Source organism: Melanotaenia boesemani, chromosome 11 (genome assembly GCF_017639745.1).
Source record: "Melanotaenia boesemani isolate fMelBoe1 chromosome 11, fMelBoe1.pri, whole genome shotgun sequence".
Taxonomy (NCBI): Eukaryota; Metazoa; Chordata; class Actinopteri; order Atheriniformes; family Melanotaeniidae; genus Melanotaenia; species Melanotaenia boesemani.
The window spans coordinates 14,601,343-14,624,493 of NC_055692.1; the positions used below are offsets into that span (position 1 = coordinate 14,601,343).

At 36.4% G+C, this 23,151-nt stretch overlaps 2 protein-coding genes across 4 annotated transcripts; one reads left to right on the forward strand and one right to left on the reverse strand.

The window, feature by feature from the left end:
• Positions 1-1,461: 1,461 nt before the first annotated feature.
• hsd17b3 (hydroxysteroid (17-beta) dehydrogenase 3) lies at positions 1,462-11,385 on the forward strand. Of its 3 annotated transcripts, XM_042000602.1 has the most exons (12): positions 1,462-1,662; positions 6,041-6,076; positions 6,511-6,557; positions 6,709-6,784; positions 6,902-7,009; positions 7,184-7,251; positions 8,980-9,024; positions 9,244-9,278; positions 9,389-9,470; positions 9,542-9,607; positions 9,720-9,869; positions 9,965-11,385. In XM_042000602.1, the coding sequence occupies exons 1-12, from the start codon at positions 1,512-1,514 to the stop codon at positions 10,109-10,111; spliced, it is 1,011 nt and encodes a 336-aa protein (XP_041856536.1). In that variant the 5' UTR covers positions 1,462-1,511; the 3' UTR covers positions 10,112-11,385. The 3 variants fall into 3 exon arrangements, with proteins under 3 accessions (XP_041856536.1, XP_041856537.1, XP_041856538.1); XM_042000603.1 differs by lacking the exon at positions 6,041-6,076; XM_042000604.1 differs by lacking the exons at positions 1,462-1,662; positions 6,041-6,076 and adding an exon at positions 4,671-4,690.
• A 6,125-nt stretch (positions 11,386-17,510) lies between these two features.
• Positions 17,511-21,110, reverse strand: LOC121649271 (UDP-glucuronosyltransferase 3A1-like). The gene is made up of 9 exons (XM_041999964.1): positions 21,017-21,110; positions 20,780-20,900; positions 20,417-20,580; positions 20,009-20,173; positions 19,482-19,690; positions 18,915-19,060; positions 18,683-18,768; positions 18,047-18,266; positions 17,511-17,950 (listed from the first exon to the last, which is right to left on the reverse strand). Exons 1-9 carry the CDS (start codon positions 21,102-21,104, stop codon positions 17,683-17,685), a joined length of 1,467 nt encoding a protein of 488 aa, XP_041855898.1. The 5' UTR covers positions 21,105-21,110; the 3' UTR covers positions 17,511-17,682.
• Between the last annotated feature and the right edge of the window lie 2,041 nt (positions 21,111-23,151).

A 23,151-nucleotide genomic window follows, 5' to 3' on the forward strand; every position in this document is an offset into this window, starting at 1 on the left:
AATGCTCGTCCTCATGCATGTCTTTTTAAATGCTACTCTGTTTGCACGTATCATTTAAAATGTTCATCTCCATGCATGTTTTATTTAGAATTCTCATTTTTGCGCACATCCTATTTTGAATTCTCATCTCCATGCACCTGTCATTTAGAATGCTTGTTACCGTACATGTGTCATTTAGAATGCTCATCTCTTTGTATGTGTCATTTAGAATGCTCATCTCCATGCATGTGCCATTTATAATGCTTGTCACCATGCACAATCTTATTTACAATGCTTATCTTCTTGCATGTGTCATTTAGAATGCTTGTCTTCATGCATATGACTTTTCAAATGCTGCTCTGTTTGTACGTACCATTTAGAATGTTCATCTCCATGCATGTTTCATTTAGGATTCATATTTCTGTGCACATCTTAATTAGAATTCTTATCTCCATGCACATGTAATTTAGAATGCTCATGTCTGTGAACATGGAATTCAAAATGTTCATTTCTGTGCACATGTCATTTAGAATGCTCATCTCCGTGCATGTTATATAGAATGCCTATATCTCAATGTCATTGCTCACCAGAATGTTCATCTCTAGGCACACGTCATTTAGAATTCTCATGTCTGTGCTCAAGTCTTTGAGAATTATTATCTTTGTGTATGTGTCTTTCAGAATACTCTTCTTTGTACATGTGTCATTTAAAATACTCATCTCTCTGCACACATGATACAGAATTAAGAGATCCATACAGATGAAGATGTGGTGCATGGTACGCTTGAGTGAGTGTGCTTGGGAAGCAGGTTTACGTGGGAGTGGGCGGGTGATATGCGTGTGTAAAGTTGTGCACTCACCTGTGACACAGATGAGTGAGTCAGGGTTGGGTAGTGGCCATATTTTTTTTGACAGTTATTGACTCATTCATTCATCATTTTTATTATCTGTTTAAATCAATGGTTTTCATTTTCCATTCATCCATCTTTGCAGCGCTGTGGTAGCTCTGTGCTGTTTATAATAAATGCACTAAACGCATCCTTGGATCTCACAGATCTGTTAATATAGCCCTATGGTGCGTCAGAAAGCTGCAAACCCAAGGACCCGACCTAATACTCTCAGCGGCTAAAAGGGATGTTTTATGGTAGCCTTAATATAGAATGTTCATCACTGTCCATGTGTCATTTAGAATATTCATTTCTGAGCACGTTTTTTTCGGAATGGTCTTCTCTGTTCACGTGTCTTCTAGGATGCTCATCTCTGCATGCGTGGAATTTGGAATGCTCAGGAAATGACTAAATTAATTTAATACATAGTTTTTACAATGAAGTAATACATCACAAAACAAATTCTTTGTGTGCCTCCATGCAAATCACAGTGTCTCACTATGTGTGTTGTGAGTGAAATGCTTCTGAAATGGGGAGTGGCCTCTAGCCAAGTCATTGCCTCTCTCTGTTGGTCCTTATCACTGCCCTAAAACACTCACAACAGACACAGAGAGGCTCAAATCCGGAGTTTGTGCAACAGAAAAACATGGATTTAACAGAGCTCTTTTTCATCTCGCTTGGCACAGCAGTTTTTCTCTACTATGGAATAAGACTGTTGCTTTTTAGTAGGATGTTTTTTCCTAAACTGTGGTTTCCACTGTCAGAAACCTTTTTCACCTCTATGGGAGAGTGGGCAGGTGAGCAGTGTGTTGGTATGTGTGAGCCTTAAGTCAAATCTGAAGTATCTCACACTGGAATTAATGTCATTTGATTAATATTCTAGCACTTTTTGATGAAATAAAATCTTACTTTGTGTATTCACGAATGAAATTGCAATAGGTGAATAAGTACACTGATCTTACTTCAGCAGGATACAAAGACACTAAACAGTTTGTTTGAGATTACTGATGGATAAGGAATATTTAGCAGCAACGGTCTTTAAGAAAAAAAGGTTTCGAGCTCTGTCTTGTTTACTGTTACACAGAGTTTGTCTTAGAGATTCAGAATGCAAGTCCAGACTTTTTCTTCAGAAATCACTTCTTCATACCTACAGAGCAACTGCCCCCATCTGCAGAAAAGCATGTCCGTGGATTGTATCTACAAGTATCATCAAGCCTGATGTTTCATAAACAGTCGTCATTCTGAATTCACTTGCCAAATATTTTTTGCTGTTGTGGCTAAGATGAAATATGAACTGCGTGACATGGAAAGATAACAGGTCTGGCAGGAAAATGGAAATAATTTGGACAAAGACTGGAAATGACAATAAACATTTAGTGCCTTCAGGGTAAGTTGACAAAGGCAGTTACAAATGATAAATCAAATGCTGCTATGTGCTCCAGCTGGCACAAGAAGTCTTAACTGCAACTTTTCTTTAAACTTGAGACTTGCATGTCACTTTAGCTTTTATTTAAGTGCCAGCTTTAAGTAAGCACTGGCTCACCCACTAGACTGTCTTCTGTTGAAATTCCCTCTGCTGGTCTCACAACAACCTCACCAGTGTTAGAGTCTTTTGGCATCTTCTAAAGAGGTTATTCAGCCTTCCACAGAACTAAAGAAAGCTTTGTGAAAAGCCCAGAATACTCTCATTCCATTCCAGCACAGAGGGAAAACACCAGAACAGCATGTTCTAAGCTGCACAAACCCCATCCCACTGTGTTAATTTGAATAGTTTGGGATCTTTTCAGAACTGATCTCTTTTTTCTCTTTCCAATTTTAAATTCTATATATAATTTTTAAATTAATATCAACTTTAGTTTTACTGTCCTGGCATGTTTACAGTGAATGGGCTTTCCTCTTTTACAGTCCTTTACAACAGTGTATATGCATGATTGTAAAACTGATTTAAGTGATTTAATGTGGTGTTCACTGTGATTTTGGTCACATTTATACTCTTAACTTTCTACAACAAAGAAATAAGAGAAAAAAAAATATGTGTTGTTGAGGTTTTACACACTGTGTTAGCAGTGATGCTACTGTCAAAAACTGCATTCAATGGCCAGAAACAATACAGCCAAGTGACTTTTCTCATGTTTGTCATGGCAGCTCTTATGTTTTCACACTGGGAGCACAGAGAATAATGTGATTTTGTTTTGTCTTGAGCTATGCATGAAAGAAGTTTACATAGCTGATGTTTGTAAGAAATTTTTTTTCGTAAAACTTTCCATTATTTATATAAAAATGGACTGACAGTGGTGGAAGCCAATCCTATTCTTTATATACTGTATGTCTCACATGTAATTTGACAGTTTCCCTTGCTGCAGTTCTTTTGTTATTTAGTTTAGTTTTTATTTCTATACAAGAATGGGCCTTGACAAAAGGAGTCTGTCAATGAAGTGCAGTCACCCCACTTTGAATACGCAAAAAATAATTATGGAAAGTTTTTGCATGACTAGTGTTCTGTTAAATAAATATGCACAAGTATAACACTGTAAACAGCAAGGACTTCTGGGACCATTAAGCCAAGAGTATCTTCATCCCCTTCCATTGCTCTGCATTGTGCTACGATGAAACAAGAGACAAAATGAACAGGAACAAATACCATCAGAACATCTGTATCAAAAACCAAACATCAGTGATTTAACAAAGTATTGTTATCAAACTAAATGAAACTTGGAGTGTATGTGATCGTGACAAGAAAAGATCATTTTTGTTGCACACAGCACTGTCCAGTCACTATTAGATTGTTAAAGTATTGATCACAGCATTTCCTCTCTGTGAAATCATGTCTTCCCTCATTTGTCTTTGTTGACAAGTCTCCAAGAGCCAGGAGTCCACATAAAGGAAAGAAATGATCTTAATATAGTTTCTTTTAAGTGTTATTAAGATTCACTGAGTAATCCTAACGGTAGAGAATTGTGTCTTTGATTACATGTAGTTTTTTTGTATTTTCTTGAGATTTTTCTAAATTTTCAAAGTTGGTCTTGTACTGTTTAAGGGCTTTTGGGGTTGGTTAGGGTAGGTGTGTCCCGCTCCAGTCCTTGAAGGTGTCTACATTAGGGGAAACCTAATTATGTTGATGTTTTGGTGCTGGATCTGAGTCTATCAACACTCCAAGGTTACAAACTTGGTCAGTGATTTTAAGAGCCCGATATCTCCAAGTAACTGACCCTCTTGTTTTTGCTACCAAACAGAATAATCATGGTTTCATCCTAATTTAATTGTAGAAAATTGTCTTTCATCCAGTTGTTTATTTGCTCCAGACACTAACACAATAAGTCTATTGGGCTGCAGATGTCTGGTGACAGAGACAGAAAGTTGTGTATTGTCTGCATAACTGTGATGGTTGATGTTCAAGTTATGTCATTTTTGACCCAAAGGGAGCAGTTGAACAGAAGAAGGTTCAAAAGCTAACCCCTGGGCAACTCCACAAGTCATGGCCACTCACTCACTCACACTCATTCATAACAAATTGACTTCGGCCTTTTAAATAGGATCTGAACCAATTAAGGACCATTCCAGAAATTCCAACCCAGCAAGAGAATTTATAAATGACTTTTTAGTTCTGCTCAGTTCAGTTTCATTTAATTCACTCAAAATTAACCCACTATGATATGGCTGTTAAGTATTTTACACGTTTTACGATTGTGTTTTTTTTTTTTTTTTTTTTTTTGTCACAAAAACATAACGATAATTTCATATGAAACCATTAAGTCATTCATTCTGTGTCCCACTTAGTCCATTACGAGTCATGGATAAGCTGGAGCCTATCCCAGCATATAACAGGTGAGAGGCAGGGTACATCCTGGATAGGTCACCAGTCCACCCCAGATGAAACCATTAATGTTACTCTGAATTACGTTACTAAAAATCGTGAGTGGGTGAGAGAATATATATCTTAAAACCAACAGTTATGTGGGAGAGTAAAGTGGGACATTGCAGTAAGGAGAGACGGTTGGATCGAGCTCAAGTTTCTTTGAGAGTGAGTAATTACACTCTAATTACACTAATTTCATAAATTCACTTTGCAATCAGGGTAATCAAAGCACTGGAACTGACAATAACATTAGTTTGTATTGTTCTGGCAAATTTATGACATGTTTTTGCAGAATTGATGTCCCAGCGAATTAACTTGTTTTGAATAGTTTTGATAAGGCAAGTTTGTAATAGAACATGTTTACAAGACATATGTTTAAAAATAGATATTTTTAGTTATGACCATGATAAATTATTCACCTCTCTCACTCCAGCTGTATAAGAATGGTGACACAAAGCTCAGAAAAAACTACACTATTGATACAGTAGCTAATACTGTTAAAGCAAGCAGCTAGCTTTAATTATAGATACTGAAAGTAAGAAGATGTGAAAAATCTGCCATGTGTAATTTGCTAAATGTTTCAAATGTAGACAACTCTTAAAATTTAATATAATAATAACTATAAATAACTATAAATTTCAGTAGTAAAAACAAGAGTGGACATGTTTCAGCCCTTTGCTTTCAGGGCAGAAATACACTCATTCTTGTACCATGTTAGATAGTTAGTTTGTTTCTTTGGTTGATTTTAATCTTGTTAACAATCCTTTCATGCTTTGGATTGGTGGTGAGGTGTAGTAGGATATGGAGATGTGGGAGGGATTGGGAAAAATAATTTTAATGTTTATATTAGATATTTCTACTGTGTCCTAGTTCTACAAATTCATGACTAGTTCTCTAAAAAGTCTTAACTACTGGTTATGTGGGGGGGTGACTAAATGAATAGCCAGACTTAAGTGGTTAGGTGGGCACCCTTGGCCACCCCTTAGCTCCAACCCTGCTTTCCAAGAGATTTTTTTCTCTCTTTTTAAGTTTTCAAGTTTTATATAATCTCAAGCAGCCAGAAAGGTTTAAGAAATGTATTTCGATAAAGGCTTAAAAACTTATGACTTCTTTTTGCCATTGTGAGGTAAAGGTCAATACCAATTGTTGCTCATTATAAGGTTATATCATGTTTACACATTTGGGAGAAAATAAATGAAAGAAAGTCAATTCCTTTTTTATTTTTGAAAGTTTTTAATTATAATTTTTTTTACAACTTTTAGGGTATTTAAAAACTATAATTTTATTTACCAATTAACTGCAATTTTCTGTGAAACCAGGGAGTGGAAATCAAAGAACACCGAGTATAAAGAAAGGTAACTTCTGCTTATTTTATCCATGCCAGCACTTTAGATCACTGCAGCTTATTTAAAAGGACTGAACCTTAAATAGTTGGTGTAAAAAACAAATGAAAAAAGTTAGTTGCTCATAACTTCAGGTTTGCGAGTCTGAACTTTTTAATTTGGGTAGGGAGGAAATGGGAGAGTGTTGAGGCCTCAGAAACAAGCTGTTTCTGTTTGTTCTCGTCAAATTCTTTATCAGAACTGGGGAACATGCTGTTTTAGCACAGTGTGTAAGAACAGAATGGGTTGTAGTGTAAACAAATACAAACGCAATCCTTGGAATTGTCTGACATAACACAGGAGATGAACAGAGTCGTAGGTCACAGTGCCCCTGGTGTTTAAAATGGGACCTGCAAGAAAGAGAAACTACTAATGGTATTAATTGCTGACTCAAATTTCTGTTTCAGTGGTGACTGGTGGTTCAGAGGGCATAGGAAGAGCTTATGCTTTTGCAGTAAGTGATTGTTTAAGCAGCCCTATTGTGTTTGGCTGTACTAAGATCATTTCTGTGTACAAAATGAGATTTAAGACTAGTACCTTGACTTCAAAAAACTATTTAAAAACTATTTATTATTAAATGTCTTTTTTTTTTTTTGGGCTCCCAGCTGGCTGAGCGAGGAATGAATGTCATTATCATGAGTCGAACCAAAGCAACACTGGATCAGGTAGCCATGGAAATAGGTATTTGTTTTTTTTTTTTTTTTATGCCTTTAGATTTCATATAATCTACAAATACACAATTTGTCTAATGTAATAATACATATGTGCACCATATTGCTACTTTTTCATTATTTACAGGTGAAACTACAGGGAAAAAGGTGAAAGTGATAGTGACAGACTTCACTGATGAAAATGTCTTCAGTGAAATTGAGGAGCAGCTTAAGGACCTCAATATTGGAGTTTTAGGTCATTTACTTGTTTATCTGTGATGTTTTACACATGAATTGCTTTCAAAGAAATTCCTGGAAATATTGTCATTATTAATTTGGGAGATTTGTGTTCAGATTTTTGTTTCTCCTCTATATCATCTTCATTAGTTTTTTGCTTGTTTGTTTGTTTCTGTTTTGTTTTCTGCCTCAGTTAATAATGTAGGCATGCTGCCCAGCTTCATCCCGTGTGAATTCCTTGAGTCTGAGGAGCTGGACAAGGTCAGTGTTACTAAAATACTTTTACTTAAAGTGCATCATTATTATTATTATTATTTTGCAAATCAACAAATGCAATGTTTATATTAAGTGTTGCTTATTAAAAAGTATCATTATATTCATACACCTTGCATCAACATGTCTCAAGTAAGTATCTCAATGCACAGAAAACACTCAAAACAGGGTTCTGTGCCAATTCTCTGCCCTATCTGATAGGAAAACTTTTCAGTGAGTGCACTGTGGGCAAGAGGAACTGAGACTTTTAAACTACTTAAACTTCCTGAATTTACCTAATTTTCTCTATTGTAAAAAAGATCTTTGACATCGCAAGGTCTTTCTCCAAATTTTATGAGCACAAACTGAAAATGCCCCAAAACAAATGGGATGAAATCCATTTTATATGTTCTTAAAGTTAGCGTTGCAAGACTTGCATTTGACTTGGACTTCCACTAATCTACTGAAATCTGGGTCTTTTAAAGCAGAAACTATGTAAAATATCTGTTTATTTGCATAAAGTCTAAAGTTCAATCACAAGTGCTCAATCAACGTGCACATGGAGACAATGTAATGTCTGTTGAGAAGTAATGTACTTAGAGCTTTCTTCTGGTGGTTGGATTATATTAAAAACAAGGTTATTGAGCACTGACATGTTAAACAAATACCTCCAACAGATTGCAACTGCATCGTGTTTGGCTGTGTAGATAAATAATCAGCATAATGTGTATGTACACCCTAATGCCACTGTATTAGGTACACTTGTTCAATTGACTGTTAACACAAACAGCTGGTCTGAAGTTTAAATCCAAGCATCGGAACAAGGAATAACTTTGATTGAAGTAACTTTCACTGCATCATGTGCCAGATAGGCAGGTCTGAGTAACTCAGAAACTGTTGATCTGCTGGGATTTCCAAACACAACCATCTCTAGGGTTTACAGAGAATGGCCTGAAAAAGAGAACATATCCAGCTGCCTGGATGAAAATGCCTTCTCGATGTCAGAGAGGTCAGAGCAGAATGGGCAGACTGGTTGGAGTTGAATAAAAGGCAACATTAACTACTGGTTACAACTAAGGTATGCAGAGTACCATCTCTAAACACGTAACATTGAACCTTAAAGCAGATGGACTACAGCGAAATAAGACTTTAAATGGTGCCATTCCTGTCTGCTAAGAACTGGAAGCTACAATTCACACAACTTGGACAGCACAATTGGAAAAATGCTACCTCAATATGAGCTGCAACATTCACATGATGAGGTCAGAATTAGACATAAACATGGAAGCATGGCTCCATCTTGTCTTGCATCAGTTGTTCAGACTAGTAGTAGTTTACTGCTGTGGGGGATGTTTCTTAGCTCACTTTAGGCCTCTAAGTACCCACTGAGCATGATTTAAACACCACAGTCTACCTGAGTATTGTACACTTTGTTGAATCTTTTCCATGAAGAATTGAGACAGTTCTGAAAGTGAAAGGGGTCCAACCTGGTACTAACAGGGTGTATCTAATATGGTGGCTGATGAAAGTACAAGATAAAAACAAAATTGGAACTTACTCCAGTTTTACTCCAGCAAAAACCTTACCTCATCAACTCACATGTTGATCTATAGCTTTCACAAATAAATAATTTCTAAAAAATAAAAAGTGTATCTGCTATTACACCTTCTGACTTTTTTTTTTTTTTTTGGTGACAAGGAGACTTTTCTTGTAGCTTATGTATATGTATGTTTTCAGACAATAACCAAGACAATAAACTGCAATGTGAAAACCACGGTCAAGGTAAGAGCACATCTGTGATTTATGCTTTAAAGACCAGTTAAAGTCTCTGTGTCACAGAACAAAAAAATTCTGCAAACTGTTTCTTACACATGTCACTGAAAGTCTCACTTCACGTCCATTTAGCTACTTTCTCAAAAACATTTTTTTTAAATAATGATCAATATGAACAATAATGATCTTATGTTGGTCTCAAATCTAAACTTTTCTTTTGTTCTCCAGATGTGCAAAATGATCCTCCCAGGCATGGAGAACAGGTTTCCTACCCATGTTTTCTTCATTATATGTAATATTTACTGCAGTTCTATAATACTATGCTGATTTAAACTGAATGACTTGCCACAGCTGTTTTTTTCTGACTTTTCAGGAGAAAAGGGATGATTTTGAATGTTTCTTCTGGAATTGCTTCTATTCCATTTCCCCTCTACACCCTTTATGCTGCATCAAAAGTAAGATCAGCCTAACAAATATATACCTCATTTGTTAATGATAACATACTCTTTAATTTGGGCTCCCATAGGTGTTTGTGGAGAGATTTTCTCAAGGTCTACAAGCAGAATATGACGATACAGGTATTCTTATACAGGTAACATCATCTTAAATACTTTTAATCATCATTAGGAGACTAGTTGTTATCAACTTTAAAGTTTTTTTGTTTATCAAATGCATCAAAACCTCCACTGCATTTGTTTTCCTAGGCAGTAGCTCCATTTGGGGTCTCCACTCGAATGGCAGGTTACCAAAAAACCAACGCTGTGACATTGTCACCGGAAGATTTTGTAAAAAACTCCCTGCAGTATCTCCGAGCCGGAGGCAAGACATATGGCAGTGTCTGTCACATAGTTCTGGTAAACACAAATATCTCATGGTGTTCAAAGGTGTCAGTCAACATGATATAAGACTGACTCAATATTTATGGATGTGTCTGTGTGTGTGGATACAGGGCTGGCTACTGCAGTCTATCCCCCTTAAGGTTCTCTATGCAGAGTCTGTGCTGCACGGCCTACAAGAGTATGTGAAGAAAAAAACTAGACAGAAGAACTTAGTCTTTGCATCAAGAGTGACTACTCAAACTGGCACAAACAAATAGGAAATAGATTTAGAAAACAGGAAAGTGAAGATATTTGGTGCACTGTGAATAAAGTCATAATCATGGAATGAATCATTATTATTTATGAGTGTATGTATGATCATTGTGGGATCATGGTGTATTAAACATTGTGGTTAATAGCCCTCAGGAAAGCTATCTTATTATTATTTTTTCTTCAATTTATTGTTATTTAGGGGCACTGATGGTTTTGTTTGTATTTGTTCTTTTATGAAAATAATGATTCTTTATTTACTCTTTAATCTGTTTCACTACTAAAGATACTACATTAACTAAAATTAAGGTGAATCATTGTCCTAGTTTTCATATTTAGAAGTTTTGTATCACTCCTTTAATACAATGCATGTTAAGTAAGTATGTAGAAATATAACTTCTACCTTGGTGATATTTTTTTTTTCTTAGAAGCAAATATCTCTGAGACAAACCATATACCATATGTCATATTTTTTTGTTGATTCTTCATTCATCAACATCACAGGTAAATTAAAAGTTAAAACTCAAGTACTTACAACCATAACTATACTAAACCATACAAGCATTTCTGAGTGCATTTTAAATATATTAAATTCAATAAATACTGAATATTTTTACAATATGTGAAGATAACCTATTTGTGTACTTAACAGGACTCAGCCTGGTTCACTATGCACTAAAAGGCACCAATGCTCCTAAGTGTGTCATTGGATACCCATAATAAAAAATCTTATAGAAGTGCATGGATGATAATAAATCTGGTGCCACATCTTCTAAACAGAATAACCATCCTGCAACCCAAACATACAATATATATATTTTTTTTGTAAAATGCATGCACAAATACACATAAGTATCCTCTCCCATCTCAGACAGAGAGAACATTTGATCACACTGTCAGTCACCGGTCTGATCCACAGAAGCCATTGCAAGACATTACACTGCTGATGACCTTCTGCCTGGTTACTGATGAAAAGCCAGAGAATAACTATTACTTGAATAAGAATGTTTTTTATTTATCCTACAATATTCACTGAGATACTGTTAAAATTCAACAGCTACTAAAACAACCTCAAACTAAAAATTATATGACCAAAAGAAGTCAGAAGTTCGTCATCCAAACACAAACTATGATTATAATAAAAGTGTAACAAGTTGTGTTACAGATATTTTTTTTTTTTTTTTTTTTTTTTTTTTGCCTTGTCCTAGGTTATTAAATTGTCAAATAATGCAGTTTTAAATTATTTTATTTGAGGCATTTGATTTTTATTGAATGAAGAGGATGGATGAGTAGGTGATGTAGTTCTTTTGAGAATTTCTGCTGTGAGCATGTAAATTCTGATTACGACCACGAGAGGGCGTAATAAGTCTGCAGCTAACTTGACATTACTAACTCAGGAGTAACTCATATATATATATATATATATATATATATATATATATATATATAGACACAGAAATTAAACTTTGACATACAGAACACCAAACTAGAAAGAAATGTTGATATTCTGTATGTCAAAGTTTAATTTCTATAATGTTGACCCATGAAATGATATATATATATATATATATAGTATCTCACAGAAGTGAGTACACCTTGAGATTGAGATAAGAATCTCATTGAATGCAGCAGTGGCATAACACACAAACAACACACATTCAAACTGATTAAGGTATTAAAAACCAGCAAAAGTTCTCAAATAAAGCAGATTATCTACAAACTGATGGAACTGCCTCTAAATCATCCAGCATTTTCTTAAAAACATCCAAAGAAACCATGTAATGAAGGTACATGTCTTTTTTGCAGTTTTTTCCTGGCAAAGAGAGCAGCATACATGAAAGCCTTCTTTTCTTATAATAAATAAAAAAAGAACAAATTCTACAAAGACTGTGAACAAAGACTGCAATGATGTGACAAAAGTTCTAATATCTGTGATGACCCTCAAAGGATACAAAGTATTTAGAGTATGAACACTCTGAGACGAGGCATGCATTTACAAAATATAACTGTAATCTAAATGGAATATAAAGGTAGTAGCAAGCAACCTTTTGTCATATAAAAGATAGGATTTTACCCTGAAATAAAAACCTAGCTTCAGTTTAACCCTTTTTACCAGGTGACGAATATGTGGAGTAAAAGAAAGATCTAATCAAAATGCCAAGATACTTGGAACATAATACAAACTTTATCTGTGAACTCTGCAAAGTGACAATTGGGAGCAGGTTCTGTGGCTTGATCATGCCATTTAAGAAAAGCATGGCTTTTGTTTTATGTTGTGTAGTACATCACAGTGTCATCAACATATAAATGAAATCTTACATCTGACACATTTTGGTGAATCTAATATAAAGGATAAAAAGGAGTGGCTCTAAGACTGACCCCTAAGGCACTCCTTGTTACTTGGAGATGGTCGAAGGTAAAACCTTCTGCATGCACATACTGTGTTCTGTCTGCTAAATAATTTTCAAACCAGCAGAGAGATTCAGGAGACAAACCTGCTCTAGCTAGGCTACACATTATGAGTGAGTGGTTCACTAAATCAAAAGCCTTAGAGAGGTCGATACAAAGAGCAGCACAGTTTTGTTTATTGTCAACAGAATAAATAAAATCATTAAAAACTTGTAAGTGTTGCAATTGTCTGAAATCAGATAAAATCCTATTACTGATTAAAAGCTATTTTACCTGATTACTGACAAGGGACATAAAGAGTTTAGCCAGGACACATAGTTTGGAGATAGGCCTGTAATTATTCTGAACAGAGGGATCTCCCACTTTTAAAGGGGAAGGACATAGGCAAAGATTAAAAATACGTGTTAAGGGTTACGCAACTAAATCTGCTGCAAGTTTAAAAAAAGTAGTGTCCCCAAATGATTTGAAGCCTTCCTCAACACAAGAAAAGCTACCAAAAGTATTTCATTTAAAACAATCATCAGTTTAATTTAAAGGCAATATCTGAGCACTTTGTGTGTCAGCTGCGGCTGAAATCAAAAGTGGTTTGCCCTGGTTATTTAAGAGCAGGGACTTTCCTCACCTGAGGTGCTATGCAATTTACTGCAATTATGACACCTTTTAATTTACCATTTCAAAGCTGCTCGAACATCAAAAGGCATAGTTGATAATATTACTACAGCCATAATAGCAGGTTACTGTTAGCCAAGATAGCTCACTGCCTTTGTAGACAATGAATGTGGCTAAGCTTTTCTTCTGTATTGACAGAGTAATGAATTTGCCATCAATGGGATCATATTTTAGTACAAATATGATGTAACAGCAGTTTCGACATGTCTAAAACATCTGACATATGAAAGATTCATTACAGAAGAAGTAAAAGAAAGTCTTTGTTTTCTTCTAAGTGGATGATCATGGCTTACATGGGTGGTCAGGGCTCAGGGGAGGCTTTCTTTACGCAGATTAAACTTGTGGTAATGCATTTGTGTTTCAGTGAGGGAAAAAAATAAGTGAGATGCTACTTTTGAGGATGCTCTCTTTGTGATTCCTCTCTCCTCCATGAACATTGCTTGTGTGTTGTTTCAGTTTCAGCAACAGAAGGGTCCTCAGATGGTAAAAGATGAGCACAAGGCCACTGCAGCCTATGCAAGAGCCAAGGTCTGAGGACTGCTAACTTTTAGACACACACGCACACAAGATTAAACACTGAAGTAGCCATGCAAGAAATATCCAAAGTTGATCTACATGTTTTAGTTTTGTTGTGGAGCTCTTTCACCTTTATGCCTGATCCAATTTTAAAAGACTGATGAAGATTGCAAGCTCCCAAAACACTGAGTAATGGTGAATGATGTTGATCAAGTATTGGGAGTGAGTTAAGCTTCTGACTCCTTATTTTATTTAATTAAACTGTTTTTGAAATTTAAATTTTTTCAGTTTTGAGAAGGTTTTGTGCAAGTTAGTAGAACACATAAAAGTAAACACTGCTGCAAAGCATGGGTACATTATCTCTTACAAAAAGGTTCATGGAGTAATCATCCCTCACAGAAGTGATAATACCTACATCTTACCTCACATCTATTACTGGAGTCTTTGAAACTCAAGATTATTTATCAGCATCACTGAAAGAGCAGGCTTTCAGGAATAGGCTAAACTGTATGCTAGGAAATGTAAACAAGAAAATAGAAGAAAAACAGGACATTTTCCAAGATAGGAAATGGAAAGTGTTCAAAACCCTTGAATCTTAGAGCTATGAATGGATTGAAAAGGAAAAGGCCAGTGATTTTTTTTTTTTTTTTTTTATGACTATGCACTCACATATGGCTAAGCTTTGCTTGCAAAACCTCACTTCAAGGCGAAGGGTCCTGCAAACATAAACAGCAGTGGCTGCAGCTGGAGCAGGGAGGCATCTGATTGCTTACCAAGACCTTGCTATACTAAACAATGGATCAAATGACACACAGTCCTTTGGAGTACAACAGAAACCCTGGCAATTCTGAAAAGCTTTTCTTCTGTATGCTTGTGTATTTGTCTTTTTCAATATTTACACCATGGAAAACAGACAGTTTTCTACTTATTTTATCTGATAAGGAGATAAAGACTAAACCTCCTTCTGTTCCTGTGTTTTCTACTGTGTAAAAATAAGAAATTATTTTCAATAACTATAGTGCTAACTATACATTTTGATTGATTAATGGTTGGTAGAGCTCTAGAGTGTGGTGGGAATAAAGAGCTACAAAACCCAACAGAGAGTGAGTTAAGCTTCTGTTTCCATAAGTGCAAAACCTAAAACTCCAAATAAAGAGTTTGGTGTATTTCATTGAAGAAGAAACCCCTAACTCTAACCCCCCTTGGAGAAACAACCAAAATAAGGGTTAGTCCCACTTAATGAGTCTGTGTATAAAAAACTCTGCAAAAGTGTGTGTGCATCTGTGTTATATCTTTTTTATGATGGGGCACAATGGGGGAACAGAAGGGCTCAGGAGCCAGTGAATTAATGACAAAATTACTGCTAACAGTTGCCTAGGTAACTGAATAGTAATGATGGGGGAAAGTGTGTAATTTCCTGGTGAAGGGGAGTTCTTTTTTCACACTAAGAGACCTTTTATTATCCTGCTTGTCTCAGTAAAAACAAAAAAGCTCTGTACCCCTATAATGTTATTGTTAGCTTGCTTAGTCACCCAAATGTTTTTTAATAGACCTCAGAAACAAACTACTAATTTGTATCTATGCATTGTGATGGTCCGTTCAAAAATCCTTCAAGTTTTAGTTTCAGTTATTTGCTTTATATATTTTTTTTATTAAATTATTTAAAAATACACCCCTGCAGTTAGTAATGCATTTACTATAAGAATCACACAATGACAATCTATTTCCTTTTAAACCCTCAATAACTCAATAAGCATATTTCCATCTGTATGAATGACAGGATAATACATTCAGAACAGTTTCAATGTTTAATTTCTCTACTTTTCATACAAAATTTTATACTTGTCTGACTGTTTAAAAGTGTGTGACATTAGTTATGTGACAAGATAAATAAAAGACTCTATTGCAGTTGGAGGGATGTTTGCTTATGTTTCACTGAGGAGTTAAACCCAACCACAAAGCATTGCAGAATATCAGATTTGACTGTTAAACTATTACACAATGACTGAAAAAGTTTGAAGATGTAAATAGGGACAGATGGTTTATTAAGGCCTCTTGCTGCAACCAGGTTTCTGCAAAACAAAATAAGTCAATATGATGATCACTAATCAAGCCACTGAAAGCGGTTTTGACAGAGACTATGGTCATGGTGCTTAATAACACGTTTCTGACTATGAAACTGTTTGCTTATTTTCTCCCCTTAGGATGTGTGCTGTGTCTTGGAAAAATCCTAAGTAAGTGGACAGGAGGTGATGAAGCAGGGGCTTGTGTTAAGGGGTCTGCTTAGCTACTAACTGGCCCAGAGTCCAGGGAGTGTAAGGTCTGGTGAGGGACATGTAGCTTCATACTGGCTAAATACTGGCTAAAAGTACCTGGCTAGCTACTGGGTTGTTTTCAGAGGTATGGAATGCTGTTAAAAGGCTTGCCTCAAAAGCTAACAAAAAAGAGACTACATTTGTAAAGTGTGCCGTTATCTCTAAAACAGGCTGAGGAGTAGGTACTACCTGACACAGAGCAAGGAAAAGCAGAAGATGAAGAGAGAGAAATCAAGGGGTCTATGCAAGTTCATCCATACAGGTAACTTAAACTGTTCTCCTGTTTTCCATGTGATCTGCCTCATATTCTACCTGTGAGGCAGGTCAAACCCTGATGACACTCTGGACCCCTGGTGAAACAGGGGTAACTGAAAAATGCAGAAAAGATATGAAAAATCTTCTCTGCATTTTTTAAATTATATGCCAGACATCACCTAGAGGCAAACTGTACCATGGACATGTCACTAGTGCATGACAGGGCCAACACAGAGACAAAAAAAACACACTCATTTCTTTAACCCATGCAAAGAAAGAATGTGCAAACTCTAGCCGAGACTCAAACCAAGAATCTTCTTACTTTGAGATGACAGTGCTGCTAACCACCACAATATAATGAGGTCCAAAAGACAAATGGAAAGCTAAACGGACAAAGAACAAGCTCTCCTAATTGGTCATTATTTTCTCGCTAATCTATAATTCTCTTGCTGTTAACCCCCAACACAGATGTCAGGAATGGAAGGAGGGCAGGACAGAAAGGGGATGGGGGTCCTCCAAGGCCTGGTCTTTTCTAAACAGTGTCTAGAGCACTGACCATGACCGGAGCTGTGTGCCTTTGTATTGTGAAGGAAGAGGAAGGAGACTCATTGAAAACCAGGAAAAGGGGGCGTGGGGTCAAAGTTGAGACTTGCAGCTGGCGCTGGTGGTTAACAGCCGGTGGAGCTTAAAACTGCCCCGTGCACATGCATCCTTACATTATCTTGTGCATGTGTAAACCTTGCAGATTTGGAGATTTCTGGTTTAACTCAACATTCTTTATTTACACCTAACAAGCAAAGCAACACAGATGAGCTAATTATTCATCTACCTTGACGAGGCTTCTCTACTATTTGAAAATTTGCAAAAGCACACACAAAAAAGTATTTCTGCCTTGACTTTGTGTGCATACTGGCAGCTATTCTAGCTTGCAGAGCAGACAGGTCAGACCAGCACAGAGGTGTTGGACAACATGATGCTGTGGTACAAAAGATGTCTGCAGGCTTGATGGCGCTGGAAGAGGAAAGGGGAGGACATTAAGCATGAGGGCTGGTACCCTTAAGTCAAACGGGAAAACAGAAAGCATATGAAAAACATTTTATTTTGGAAAAACAAAGTTAAACCGTGAAGTATTACTCCCTATGTTTAATTGTAATCATTTAAAGTATTATTGTGAATAAGGGACATGGTATGGTTATAGAGGAAACAGAAAGCTTAGTTGTTTATCAGCCTTGATGGCATTCATCTTTTGAAAATGAACAGGAATAATAAAAGCAACTGTGGTTTATTTATTAAGCATTAAGGCCTTATTTAAGGGCATTAAGAATACATTTCTTAAATATTCTGATTTTGGTGCAGTTAGTATCAGAGAACTAAGAAATAAACCATGATTGTCCCAGAGAAAACGTTTTGTGCCTCTATTGTATTTTTTTATGCTCATTCCTTCGTTTCTTCTTTATACATAAAGCCCAACAAAGAACTATAAGTCCAAGAAGTCCCAAGCACAGGAGAAACACCAGGTCCAACAGGTATCTCTGGTACCATGGTTGTGCTAATGAAGCTGGCTTTAAATGAGCTCCACCTCCACTGTTTACAATGTGCTCCACCCACTGAGTAATTCTAAGTTCTGGAGACACAGGATGGGATTTGTGGATCCTGCTGAGGGACAAAGCTGAAGATTTGAACCTAAAAAAAGGGAGAAATCAAAAAGAATCAAAAAGAGTAAGCCAAAGAAATTACATTTTTCAATTATACTGTACTGGCATACATCCTTTCACATACCTGCTATCCTGTAAGAGTGTCTGAATGGTGGTGCTGAGTAGTTCTCTGGTGATATGTGCAGCCTTAATAGTGAGACCAAGCCCCTTTCTTTCAGCTCTCACCATGTTATCAAACTGATCTCCAAACAGAGGAATGCCCAGCACCAGAACAGCATGGTACACTGCCTGGAGCAGGCTGTTTTGTCCTCCGTGAGTGATGAAGAGGCGTACATTTTTGTGGCCTAATGTAAGCATGAAAAGAAAGAACAATAAAAAATAGGGTTTGTGTCTTACAAAAAGTGACAAAATTTACAAGAGGAATCTGTCTTAGAGGTTAGACTTTAATTGTGCCAGCCAAACTTCAATTTTTTAAAGTAAACAAACATGCTTATTTTCATTGACAGAGAAGAAAAAGGAACAAAAGACATTGCAGATAAATTATAGCTCAAAGCAGTGATGAGAAAATGCTATTTAACTGATTCATTGAGTCTGTACTGAGTCCTGAGTGTTGGTGCAGTGTCTGAAAAGGGATCTTGTATAAAATTCTGTAAAGCAACCCAACAGTCACTGCAACTGCAATGTCCTCAAATACCTTATAATGGAATAGAGCAGATCTGCACATTAGTAGAAAAGTGAACTAGAAGCATACTGTTCTTACCCAGCAGGTCATTAACAGGCAGCCAGCTCATTATTCTGAGATTGGGAGGTATGTCCAGGTTAGAGGGCCACTGCTGAGGGTCATACCTGCATGCAAATTACTGCGAGTTTAGTAAAATCTTAAAATGTCCCAACATTTACTAAAAAAACAAACTTTTATTTTGTTTTGTATATGCCACAGAAAGTTAAAGAAAGTTATTTTCATGCCTGTATAAATGTTAATATGCTTTTACCTCCAAAGTACCCCCTGTGGGATCTGAGAGAAGCCAGCTACTAGTTCCACAAGCAGAGGATTCACAGACACTGAAGACACCATCGATCCAAGAGTCACAACAATAAAACCGAATTCTCCAAAACTTGAGATCCACAAGTCAAGGTCCTGGAGGATCACAAGGATTTGGGTATGTGTGATTTTAAAAATAGCAAAGATATACAGAAGCATAAAGGATGATAACTGAGCCACTGGGAGGAAACAGGGCCCAGAGAAAAAGTGCTGAAAAGAAACAAAAAAAAAAAAAAAACAGGGAAAGAAGGACTGTTAACTTTGAAATTTTGGATATTTTATCAAGCCCACGAGAGAAGCAGGACAATTTCTGGTGGCCTGGACCTGAAAGTGGCCTGACTGGGCTGGCCTCCTTGTAAAAAAAAATGTGTGTGTGTACTTGCGTGTGTGTGCGTACTTGCATGTGGCAATATGTGTGCAGTATATTAAGGCAGCCTGGGTGAGTGTATGACCCTGGCCTGACATGTTGTCCCAGTCTGGCCCTGTTGTTTTATATATGTGTACTAAGAGAAGAGACCTGTTGCAGAAGCTTTGCAGGTTTATTCAGCAGACCTCCCACCAGCACAGTGTAAGGCATAAGAGGCTGTGGGAACTCCAGCGAAAAGTCAGTGTTGAAGGCCCAGAGTTCGGCTCCTTGGTGTAAATCATTCAGACCACCTGGGGGTGGGCCTGACTCAAGGTGGCGCTCAGCCACTTCCTCAAAGATTGACCACACAAGTTTCTGACCTTTAATGTAAAACACAAGACATAATCAAAAAACACCCAACACTATGCCCAATATGTATGAACAATCATTATAATTTAACAACAAAGGCTGGCTGAAAAGCACCAGTAATGCAAAATTAACATGACTATGGAAAGTAGACACATGTAGGTGCAGGAAATTATCATTTTTAAATAAAAAAAAAATAAAAAGGAATTTTATTAATTCAAGAGGGAAAATATTGATAAATAAAATTAAATAAAATAATGAAAGATTACTCAGGTAGGAGGTTATTTCACATATGAACAATATACAACTAGTGAAAATAGCATATCTCTTACCCACAGGAGACAAAAGAGAATAGAAGAGGTTCTTTGCTCGACCCCAGAGGTTCATGTGGTCGGACAGCTGGGAGCTAAAAACAGGGACGTAGGAGACCGGGCTGGGGAGAGCAATGGACAGGGGACCGTTCAGAGTGCCAGGATAGAAGGCTATATACTGGACACCTGAAATAAATCAAGAGTAAAGTGCATGAAACATCTCAGGTGCTGCTTATAGGTTGGTAGATCTGATTTATTTGTTTATTTATTTTTATCGTTATTTAAAAGCTATTAATCTGGCTGGTATTTTGTGTGGAATACCTGTAAGAGCTAAAGCTATAAAAATCTATATTACAGAAGTAATGTTAAGATTCACTGGCTTATCGTTACAATGACAAACAGATAAAGTGATATGAAAAGCAGAAATACCAAGTCTACGTGCCAGGATGAAGGAACAAGGATTGAAAGCATCGAGGATGGTGATGTCATAGCGTTCTTTCTGGAGGAAGTTCATCATCTGTGTGTTCTCCAGCAGCTTGTCACACTGGTAGGATAGGTGTCCCATGAACTTTAAAAATCCATTAAAGTTTTCCCTGTGAGAAACACAGAGGGACTAAAAATCTATTTGTCCTTTGTTAAATCAATCCTAGAAGATTCAGAAGTATTAGACAGGGTAAAATTGGGAAACGTTCCATGATAAGGTCAAGACCCTTAAAATGTTTTCTTTTTATTCCAGTCCATGTTAATGAGTTTTGTTTTTTTTTTGTTTGTTTTTGTTTTTAACTGAGATACCTTCCCAGTAAAAACTGTGTTTGTTCCTGTAGAAACCAGCTGTTGTATTCTTTGATATATATTTCCCCTAAGGACCATGTGCTTCTCTTGTAACTGTCTGCACGTGCTGGGTAGGAAAAACCTGGGAGGAAATAAAGAGCCCTTATTCATTCACAAGATAACTATGACAACTAAATCAGTGAATAATTTGTGCATTTTCTGAATATTTATATGGTTGTACATATATGAACCATATACCTGTAATAACTGGGTTGCCAAGCTGCAAGAGCATGCGAACCTCATGTCCACGCTGGTGTAAGTTGTGAGATATTTCATCTAACAACATGTAGTGGCTTCCTCCTTTCAGAAAAAAAAGTAAATCATTTCCAAAAAGAGCTGGGCTAACTCCATGTTTGGCTTACTGTTAGAAATTAATCAGTGAATTTTCATTTTCTGTAACATATATAACAATTAGTAGCAGATAACACAGTTCCTTGAGCACAAGTTGGGCGAGGAGGTGCTTGGTCATCCTAAAACTTTGTTAGTGATTATAAATATTTCTATTACAACTGATGACAAGCACTCCCTACTCCATTACTCACCAATCAGACAGATAGTCAGGATCTTTGCAGATTCAAGCAGTGGAAGAGCCAGAACAGAGAACAACCAAAAAACTGTTCCCATGTCGATATTAGTCGTCTGCACTGACCTGCAGCCAAGGTTTCCTCAACCAGTTTAAAAATAAACTGTAATAAAAAATTTTGCACTGAAAATGCAATATCCCGCAAAAAAAGTTTATCTTTCTAAATCTCTCATCACATCAGCAGTCTTAATTTGATATAGTTAACATCCTCCGTCTCTAATTGGTGTATTTAGAATGAATCCGGTTTGGTTTGGCTTGGAAAATAGAGAAAAAAAAAATCCCAAAACAAAACAAAACAAAACAGCAACAAAATAAAACAGACAGCAGATTATGAGTGCAAGTTTGCAAGTACAGTTTTGTGTATGTAGCATGTGAGCTGCTCCGTATTCTCTAAAAGCAAGACACTGAAGAGTCCAAGTGTCCTGGACCTGCAGTGATAATGAAAGGGAGGGGAAGAGAGAATGAGTGGTGTGACAAAGGGGGGGTGAAGGGTTCCCCCAAACTTATGACAGAAAGTAAGATCCTTCACCTCCCACATGCACACTCACAAAGGGGAAAAAATTGAACGTTACACCATGTTGGCAAATTTATTCAAGTAAGTAAATTGTAATGCTTCCAAATACATCCAAGGGCTCAAATATAGAGCATTTCATGACATCGTATATTATAACTGATAATAAAGATGTGTTTTAAGATTGAACCTTATTAAAAGTGTTTTTTTTTTCTCCCACCTGTAGTGGCAATGAGGATAGAAATGAACTGTGACATGATTTTGATTCTACAGTTTGAGGATGGAAACATGAGTTACAGTTTAGAATCTGTGCATACAAAAGACAACCTCAGAGCAGGTGACAATATCTGTGGTCTAAATAAACTGATATGTGAGATCAACTTTGGGTTCTCTATTATTTGATTGCTTGTTTTTTTCTTTAGTAATAAAAAAGATGCAATTAATCACACAGATTATTATTAATTTTTATGATCAAATTTATTAATGTCTGCCTTCTTTTGTTATAAACCGATTTGCGTGCTAAATGAACTGGAATAGGGTTGCGTGTGCCTTTGCAGGACATAACTGGCAAGTCAAGCTTGACATGTAGGCTATCCTGGACAATGCTCTCATTGTAACCACAAGTGGTTTTCTGTGTTGGACAGGTCATTAGAAAAGTAAGTCAGTCAGAAAACCTGCTGGAGTGTGTGAGGGAAAAAAAAAAGCAAATTAAAGGGGTCAATCCTGCCATCAATGTGGTAACAGTTATTAAATATAATTAACAGACATCCTAATACATAAATATAATCACTTACTACTATTTAGTTATTTCTAAATAATAAAATTTAGTCAAGGTGTAACTGCATATCTCTTTATTTAATACTAAAATAACAAGAACACAAAAGTAATTAAAATGCTTCAAATATTACCAAAGCAACATGTTACAATGACAATATTGCAATATTTCATGAAGAAACCTTCAACCTTGAAAAGTATAAAGAAAGTATGATGAATGAATTAACCTTTTTTTTTTTAAACAACCACTGAATTCTTTATGAAAATGTTAAACTGTCAGCTTCTATTTCATCTCAATGAGCCAGTAGCACTCTGTGAATGTTCTGAGAAACATATGAAACAGACAGATGCAGACAGATTTTAGAGAAAATAAAGGTTTTAAAACTTTAATGGACATGATGCTGGAAAGTCTGGATGAGTGTGTGAGCATGACTGATCCCAGCTGCATTTGTGCAATTATGGACT

Coding starts and splice junctions, on each gene's coding strand:
- hsd17b3 (XM_042000602.1), top strand. CDS start 1,512: ATGGATTTAACAGAGCTCTTTTTCATCTCGCTTGGCACAGCAGTTTTT. Junction 9,279..9,388: donor CTCCCAGGCATGGAGAACAG/GTTTCCTACCCA, acceptor CTGACTTTTCAG/GAGAAAAGGGATGATTTTGA. Junction 9,471..9,541: donor CCCTTTATGCTGCATCAAAA/GTAAGATCAGCC, acceptor GGGCTCCCATAG/GTGTTTGTGGAGAGATTTTC.
- LOC121649271 (XM_041999964.1), bottom strand. CDS start 21,104: ATGTTGTTAGATGAAATATCTCACAACTTACACCAGCGTGGACATGAG. Junction 20,174..20,416: donor CATCCTGGCACGTAGACTTG/GTATTTCTGCTT, acceptor GATTTATTTCAG/GTGTCCAGTATATAGCCTTC. Junction 18,769..18,914: donor CCACAGGGGGTACTTTGGAG/GTAAAAGCATAT, acceptor ATTTGCATGCAG/GTATGACCCTCAGCAGTGGC.